The sequence below is a fragment of the Nematolebias whitei genome, chromosome 1 (assembly GCF_014905685.2).
Source record: "Nematolebias whitei isolate Nwh7 chromosome 1, NemWhi1, whole genome shotgun sequence".
NCBI lineage: Eukaryota > Metazoa > Chordata > Actinopteri > Cyprinodontiformes > Rivulidae > Nematolebias > Nematolebias whitei.
Window position 1 is genome coordinate 34,156,116 of NC_056498.1, and position 9,098 is coordinate 34,165,213.

The 9,098-nt window shown below is 38.0% G+C and overlaps 1 protein-coding gene across 1 annotated transcript in view; it reads right to left on the minus strand.

Annotated features, from left to right (window-relative positions):
* Nucleotides 1-2,804: 2,804 nt before the first annotated feature.
* LOC119408875 (B-cell scaffold protein with ankyrin repeats-like) overlaps nucleotides 2,805-9,098 on the minus strand; it is a 38,787-nt gene continuing 32,493 nt past the window's right edge. The window contains exons 10-14 of the mRNA XM_037675766.1: nucleotides 5,968-6,027; nucleotides 4,665-4,849; nucleotides 3,233-3,281; nucleotides 2,932-3,149; nucleotides 2,805-2,828 (exon numbers count right to left, since the gene is read on the minus strand). Coding sequence (XP_037531694.1) covers nucleotides 2,805-2,828; nucleotides 2,932-3,149; nucleotides 3,233-3,281; nucleotides 4,665-4,849; nucleotides 5,968-6,027 — 536 coding nt within the window. The remainder of the gene's footprint in view (nucleotides 2,829-2,931; nucleotides 3,150-3,232; nucleotides 3,282-4,664; nucleotides 4,850-5,967; nucleotides 6,028-9,098) is intronic.

Below are 9,098 nucleotides of genomic sequence, written 5' to 3' on the forward strand. Positions count from 1 at the left end.
CAGAAATACCGTACGGTAGATCTTCAATTTTGTGCTGTCCAGAAATACCATACAGTAGATAAATGTTGTGCTGCTCAGACATACCATATAGTAGAACTTGAATTTCATGTTGCCCAGAAATACCGTACGGTAATCTTCAATTTATGCTACTTAAGACATACTGTACTGTAGATCTTCAATCTCATGCTGCCCAGAAATATAGTACTGTAGATCTTTTAATTTGCACTGTCCAGAAATACTATACAGTAGATCTTAAATTTTGTGCTGTCAAACATAACGTATGATAGAGCTTTATTTTTGTGCTGTCCAGAAATACCGCACGATAGATCTTCAATTTTGTAATGTCCAGAAATACTGTACGGTAGATCTTTTAATTTGCGCTGTCCAGAAATACCGCACGATAGATCTTCAATTTTGTAATGTCCAGACATACTGTACGGTAGATCTTCAATTTCATGCTGCCCAGAAATACTGTACGGTAATCTTTAATTTATGCTACTTAAGCCATACCGTACAGTAAATCTTCAATTTCATGCTGCCCAGAAATACCGTACGGAATACTGTCGTTCTTCATCTGTGTTTCTCAGGAACTTGTTCAGTGTGGGTGACAACACGCCTCTAAAGTTCTCCGTTTCTTCACAATGAAGGAATCATCTCTTGCATATTTGCATATGTGATGATGTTCCCAGGCCTTGTTTTCTTCTTTTATTTTCCTCTGTGACCATTTCTGATGCGAAATCCCCCCCATCAGCAGGTGGCGGGTAAACATATGCCTGAGATGCCATGGGGTGCTGAAGCCGGATCATCTCCAAAGGCTAACTGGCAGGTCTAAGCAGTGCCGGGCATTAATGCATATTATTCACAAAGAGCATGATTGAAGAGAAAAATGTGCCCGGCGTGTACCCAGCTGCTCCGTTGGCACACCGTTCGCTCAGCCTGAGTTTTTAAGAGCGAGCTCGGATTTAGCCGCGCATTCACCGAATTCCCCATGCAGCTCCTATTCAGTCAGTCATCCATTCACTGAGCCACAGGCAGGGCAACAAACTGATGTCTGTATGAGAGAGACTGTGTTCCCTGAACAGTTTCATAAGTGACAGCAAATTCAGATTTTTAACATGTATAAACGGTAAATGTGTAGATTTTTTTAAAAAGGCCACCCCTGGTGTTCTCGTACCGTAGGAGCCGAACACAACGAGTCTCCACCGTGAACATCCCCATTCAACACCGTAGGCAAACGACTCGCTTTTACATTTTTCATTTTCTTTCGTTTCGTTCGCTTCGGCACGTCTTGGCTGATGCACGCACCGCCATTAAACACACAATGCTTTCCGTTTGCAGCCAAACGCAGCAAGAAGCTCCTCAGCCTCCACATGAAGGCACTTCTTAGGAGCTGTTTACATTTAGAAACACATATGGATATATTTTTCCATTGCTTGCCTCTCAGCCAACAGGAGGTCAGCAGGTGCTTCTGTGCTCAGCAGATGGTTTGTTTGCTTTGGTCTGTCAGTTTGATGGGAATGTTTAGACATATGGCTCCCTCTAGAGGAGATAATCTAAGGTTTTTCCAGGCCCAAACATCCTGAAAAGAACGTTTCCCTCAAACAGACTTGGTAAGAAAAACAGTTACAACGATTTGACCTAATTTTAAAATAATTAATTAAATTTAGTTTAATTTAGAGTAAAAGTAAACTTTTTTTAGAGGCGTATTTATATTTTCTCAAAACCGTACACAGAATAAATTGCACAGTACTGATATTGTAATTTGTACTTTAAAAAAAAAAAGATTTTATTTTATTTCACAGAATGGTGTAGGATTTAATTCAACTTTTATTTATACATGTTAGTCTCAAGAGAGACCTGTTTATGATAAGCTTAAAAGGGACAGTTCAGATCTGATGAAGTGGGGTTCCGTGGTAAGTTTGTGAACAATCACTATCTTACCTGTTAGATAGCTTTATGAGAAACCTCAGTAAAAAAAAATAAAATAAAATAAAAAGTTTAATTTGGGCCGAATTGCTGAACAGCTGACATCTTTAAACAACTTATAGATTTTTCACTACTTGGATATTCTAGCAGAAATATTGTCATACCATATTTTTCGGACTATAAGGCGCACCGAATTATAAGGCGCACCGAATTATAAGGCGCATTAAGTGAAACTAAAACATTTTGACAAATTTTTGAGTGCCATTTTTATTTAGAATAAATAAAAAATATGTAAAGGTCGTCAGCAACAGAGTTCAGAACATGGCTCATATGGCTTCATGAAATAGATCTGATTGCTCTTGAATATATGTTTTTTTACAGTTGAAGTAAAAAAAAAAAAAAGTATGAAAAACTATAAAGAAATTTTCAAAAAAAAAAAACGCTAATTTGACGGTTTTTCTCCACGAACCTCTTATTTGTCTTTTATGTGCCTGAGTATAAATATTGAGCTAATCAAGTACCGGTAATAAACTCTTCTTCCAATTGATGTTCAAAAAGCTATCTTCAACAGGTAAGATGTTAATTCTTTGTATCTTTTCCACAAAACCCGATTTTAAAATATCGAAACTTTCCATTTAACTAGCCGTACAATCACTGATCAAAATCCACTTATTTGCCAATTTTACAAATAATAATAATAAATTAATACTTAAAAGTATATTGTTTGACAAAATACCTAAACTTAATATACGGTAATTAATAGAGTAATCAACTTATCAGATGGTACTTAAATATAAATAAAATGTTACAGAAAGTATTTTAAATAAACGAACGAGGCAGATTTTGACATTTTGATTCGTCTTTCCAAAGAGCATTCATCATTTGTCAGCTTTCTGAAAGATCTGCAAAACAAATGACAAGAAAAAAAAGACTTCTTTTTAATATTGTTTTTATTTTACAGCACAAACAGTCTTTTTTATTTTACATATATTTTTGGAAACATACCTGTTGCCCTCTGAGTGGTTTGCTGTAAAATTCAGAGTCCGGTGGTTGGGTTCCTCTCTGACTTTGATTCACTGTAATGCCCAGAGGTGGGGAGATTTTACAGAATGAACAGAAAATTGTTAAATAAAAGTTAAATAAATGAGTCCGGACATTAGTAAAGTTTCCTCTGAGAGACTTGAAACACTCACTTGGCGTCTGGTGCATGTTGATGATTTTATCTACAGGGAGAGAAGAGACGTTCACATTTTTCAGGGTTTAATTTGAACATCGGTGATTTGTGACTTTAGCACTCCTAATTTACCGTAGGCGCTGTCGTCAACAACAGTGGCTCTCAGCAGACTCTGGTTCTCCTACGGTGACAAAGATCGGTACTTTGTAACAAAGACACTTTTTCAACCTCGTGATAATGTTTCATAAAATCATAGATTCAAACTGCAGTTTACTACAAAACAAGCCTAAAAAGCAATGGTTGAAGCGCTTTTATCTGGAAAAAAGTCCACTGATGCGTTTAGAAATGCATAACCTTGGAGGTCAGGGAAGAACTTTATCGTATAAAAGTTTAAAATCCAGGGGCGCCACCAAGGGGGGCATTATCCCAACCCCCTAAACAGTACAGGAGGTGCCACTGTTCAAACCACCTTTTTTATGTATGTATCCATCCATTGTCTTCCACTTGTTCCAAAGTCGGGTCGCGGGGGCAGTAGTTTGAGCAGGGAAGCCCTGTGGTTACCCAATCTGTTGCGGAACCCAATCCGTAGTGTAACTCATTTGCGCATGCGCTAAAATGAATACTTCCGGGTCGCATGGATCGCTGTTCAATATACTAGATTAAGGAAAATGTACTGGTATAATTCCGTTTGTGAATAAGAACGGTCTTTTCCAATTTTCCAATCTTATTTTATTGAAAAACATACAACATACCCATATCCTGTAAACAATGCAAACTTGTTTTAACTGGCCATGAGGTATAAATGAAGTTTAGACAATTGTTACAACAAAGTCCATGCTCGATAATCCAGGTATACAATCCAACATTTTTCAGTCTGGTCATCTGGACAGTTTCTTTTGAGCATGGACTTTGTTGTTTTCAACCAGTTTGACACGACTGTCAACAAGGAAGAGGGCCGGCAATGGAGGAGGGGGCATGCCAAAGAGACCATCTTAGCACCAACATAACTGGTTTGTTCCACTTTGGAGTGAGCTGTTGGAGAAAGAATCATTTTTGTGTTGTGTGTTTCCTTGACTGATGAAGCCTTCCGGATTGAAGGCGAAACGTTTCAGCACAAAAAAAGAAACCGTCCAAATGACCTGACTGAAAAATGTTGGGTTAGACAATTGTTGTTAAAGCTACAAAAAAATAGGTCAAATCAGTTTCTCGTGTAAGTATCGGCAGATCGATGATCACCCAAAATGAAGGAAATTGGGACCGATAAATCGTCCAGCCTATTTATCGGTGCACCCCTAGTTCTTTGCAATGGTTTTGGGGGATATTTTTAGTAGGTTTTTTTTTCTTGATGTGGATTTCGTTAATTTCTAGATTTTGAGATTCCTTTTATTCAGTATCTCAGCCATTTCCTCAGTTATTCTTGGACTCTGTTAACCTTTCACACCTGCTTCTCATACCCATTAGGCTCAGCTGTCACCATTGCTCCCGGTCCTCATTCAGTCTTCAGTGGGTCACCCCGTTTCCTTGAGTGTGTGTCTGTGTACATGTTGTGAGCATGTGTGCAGACCTCCTTCTTGGTGTCCACACCCTTCTGAACCCGCTGCCAGTCCCTGAAGTGGTCGGCAGCCTCGTCCACGGTGAGGGAGCCGGTCTTCACCCTCTGCTGCAGCTCGACGAGCCGCTCCAGCCCGGGCATCCGGTTCGGTACAAACGTGTCGTAGGTGGAGGTGATGCTGCCTTCTCGCTTATGTCCTGCAAGAAACAACAACAAAAACACACATGTATTGGTGATCTGGGAAATTGACAAAATGCAAATTTGTTTTTAACTTTTTACAATAAAATAATCTGTGAACAACTGCCAAATAATGTTTCAACGTGGTCTTGATGTATCCAAAATGATTCATCCACAGAAGAATTTTCTTAACCTACCGGTAAAACTTTTATTTTTATGTCCGTATGGTGACTCGCATAACTTGCTAAGTGCTCACTGCCATGAAAGGAAGGTGATTATGTTTTATGTAATAGATGGAGATTGTGTATAGGGGCCGAGATGGTGTAGGGGCAGGGCAGCCGACTCGGGACTCGAAGGTTCCGGGTTCGATCCCCAGTCATTTCACATCTCGTGGTGTCTCTGAGCAGGACACCTCATCCCCAGTTGCTCCCCAGGCACCTTCCATAGCTGCCCACTGCTCCACCTGGTGGTGGATGGGTTAAATGCAGAGAGCCAATTTCACCATTGTATGGGAACATACAATGATGACTATATATATATATATATATATATATATATATATATATATATATATACACACACATTACACATTAATAATCTGTTTGTCTGTTAGCAAAATATCTCGTAAACGACTGGACGGATTTTCGTTAAATCACTAGATGTCAGTCAAATTCATGATGCTTATCATCTTAGCAACCACAAAAATGGCCTTAAAGCAGTCAAACTTACAGAAACACAGGTAACGTTTTGTGGGACAGTAGCTGAGCGTCATTCCCAACATCCACTCTGAGCACAGATAAGTGTAGTCATGTATAAGATTACTTTTGAAGTTCGACCAAAACGGTTTAACTCCTTTATTTTTATTTTTACATAAAATTATGTTGGTTTTAAACCTTAGCATGAAAAGCAGCCATTTGTTGAAGGAATGCCAGATCAGTCATTTTACTGTTGGCTTGCTTGAGAATTTTGAACTTCTACCACAGAAACGTGAACGTTTAAATTATTATTTTTTTATTTATTCCAGTCAATAAAGATGAAGATACAGTCAATTCTTCTTCTATGTAGCGATAAAGATATATATAAAAAATATATAACAAACACTTTATGAAACACTTTATGAAACACTCTATGCGCTCACCTGCTTTTGAGTGAAGTGAAAACACACCAGGGGCCTCCTTTGGTTTCTTCTTCTGAAACACTGCAAACAGGCAGAAGAGGTGGACCAACCATCACATGATCTTATTTTGCTCTGTAACTGTGTCTTTCTTACACAAGATGGAGCCATAAGCTCAGTTTAAAATCAACTTCCTGGTACACCTAACCAGCTCAGTGTAAAAACAAAAGGAAAACATCCACATAAGGAAAGTGCTTTACAAAAATTAAGCCAACAAGTTCAGATCATATATTCAAGTCAAGTCAGTTTAAAACTGATCCAGATTTGAATCCAATCCACTTAGAATATATTATATAGATTCAGTAAATAGGATCGGAAAATGCTGCCTATCTCTAATGGAGCAAGGACATGTCAGAATTATTTTAATCTAATTTTCCACCCTGAGCAAGCGCAGGGTGGTGGGTGACAGTGGAGAGAAATGACTCTCTTTTAACAGGAAGAACAGAATCAGACTTAAGATGGGCGGCTATCTGGTGGGGATGGATTTAAACTTGTGGACTGACTGTTAACTGGTAAAATCCCAGCAATATTTACTCATTTAAAAATAACTGAAACATACTGTAAACAGTGGTGCGCACAGTTCCACTGATCCCCTAATACCAGAACAAACTTTATTTTCTGTTAGGCAGATTAGCTTTTAAAAAAAATTAATTTAAACCTTTAGTAGAATTAGCTTCTGCTGAGTTTAAATCCAGTAAATTGAAGTCTGCAACATTTTTTATATCAGTCCTCCATAATAAAAGCATATAGGAGATGATGGCTTACATAGAGCTATGTGATGCAACTCTAAGGATGCACTCAGTGACATCACCACGTCATATCTACAGCAAACAGTCTCTGACTCGTGGTGTCGGTTTACAGCCAATAACAGAAACTTTATCATAAACGCCAAACCAGAACAAGAAAATAACACGAAGAACACATTTTCACTCCAAACAGTCAGAAACATTGCACAAATAATTCCTACTCATCATACTTTGCAACGCCCATACTGTCTCTGGGATGTGACTCTCTCACACATTTCTCACCTCTTTACTTTAAGCCAAACAGATTAACGATGACAACGCACAGCAGCTTTGTAGTTAGTTTATAAAAGTAGTTAACCACAAAGAGGATCACCAATGTGAGTTAATTCATTATAGCAAATGGCATAAGGGAGATGTCCGACACACATTGAATGCATCGCTCTGCTTCAGCACAGCAGAGTTCTGCTCTACTCAGTGTTGCCAGGTGTACGATAATTTCCCTCAAAATATGATAATTTTATGTCTCTAGTACGATAATCCTACATTTCTCACCTGGCAACACTGGCTCTACTGTACATGCATTCACTTACAACGTTGTCACATTACAGACAGTCTTACAGTGTTAGCGACAGCAGTGTATGATAAAAATTAGCGCTTTAGTGTTCGCTTACTTAATTTAAAAAAAATCTGTTTAGCGCTAGCTAAGCTAATTTTTTACTTCACGAATTAGCGGTTAGCTAACTTTTTGGTTAGCTGTGCCCACCGCTGTATATGAATATCCAAAGTAACTGTGGTCAAATTATGAATTAAACTTAATTGCAGAAGAAATGTGTTTGTCTCTTTATCAGAATGTTAGCATGTTAGTCACGCAAACGTATACGCAGTAACATGGACGTTCGGTTGAGAAAGCGGCGACAAACTAAAGAACCAGTTTCGTTCAAACGTGTGGAGATTTAATATCGGCTAATATTGCGTTTTTCACAGCTGTATGTTGTTTTTGAGAAAACACTGTTTTATAAAACGTAAACAAATGAACCAAAAAAAGGCCCTGGTTTGGCTAGCCGTTAGCCTAGGCTGGACGAAGGCTTTTCCTTCTTTCTTCATGCTGTGCTCCATGCCTGATGTCACGGATGATAAGGTAGTACTGTTCATAACTAAATAACGGAACATCACTTATAAATGTGTACACTACTTTCTTTTTGCATACACTGAAATAACTCCACCCTTTGAGCAATTCTTTTTAAAGGTCTACATTTTGCTAAAACTTTCTGAAGAACTTAAAGGATTACTAAGCATGAACTTTAGTGTTTTGAGCCACGTTGGCATGACTGTCTCAGAGGAGTTGACGGGGGAGAGGGCGGGCCCTGGAGACCATCTTAGCACCAGCAAACTGTTTTTTTCCACTATGGAGTACTGTATGCTGTTTGTGAGAATCAGTTTGTTTGTTGTCTCCTCAGATTGAATAAGTTCTTTGGATGAAGGATGAAACGTCTCATTAAAAAAAGAGACCATCCAGATAACCTGACTGAACACTGTTTAAAGCTAAAAATAGCAGAACAGTTGCAAAAAGCGAACAGAATCTTAACCCTAGCTTAAAGCCAAATATAGATGCTAGCTAAAAGTGGCAAAACACTAGCAAAAGCAGCAAAATGTTTGCTTAAAGTTAAACGTAGAAAATGGCATGCTAAAAGTATCAAAAGGCTAGCTAACTAATGATAGCAAAGCACTAGCTAAAAGTTGCAGGACAATTGCTAAAAGCTAAGAGAATTTGAATGTTATCTAAAAGCCAAATATAGATGCTAGCTAAAAGTAGCAAAACACTACCTAAAGGAGCTAAATATTAAGAGTTAAATCTAGAAAATGTTTTGCTAAAAGTATCAAAAGGCTATAGCTAACAAGAAATAATAAAACGCTAGATAAAAGTAGAAAGCACTTACTAATTACTAGAAGAAGCAAACGACAGCTACAAGTATCCGAATGGTAGCTAAAAACCAAAATTGTCCTAATGTAGCAAAACAGTAGAGAAAAGCTAAAAACAATAAAATGAAGCAGCAAAAGATTAGCTAAAAGTTAAGCAAAGAAAATGGCATGCTAAAAGTATGAAAAGGCTAGCTAACAATTAATAATAGTAAAGCGCTGGCTAAAAGTTGCAGGACAATGGCTAAAAGCTAAGATAATTCAAATGCTAGCTAAAAGCTAGCAAAGCTAGCTAAAAGTAGCAAAACCCTAAAGCAGCAAAACATTAGCTAAAAGTTTAATCTAGAAAATGTCTTCCTAAAAGTATCAAAAGGCTAGCTAACAACTAATAATAGAAAACGCTCGGTAAAAGACAAGTACAAAACACTTGCT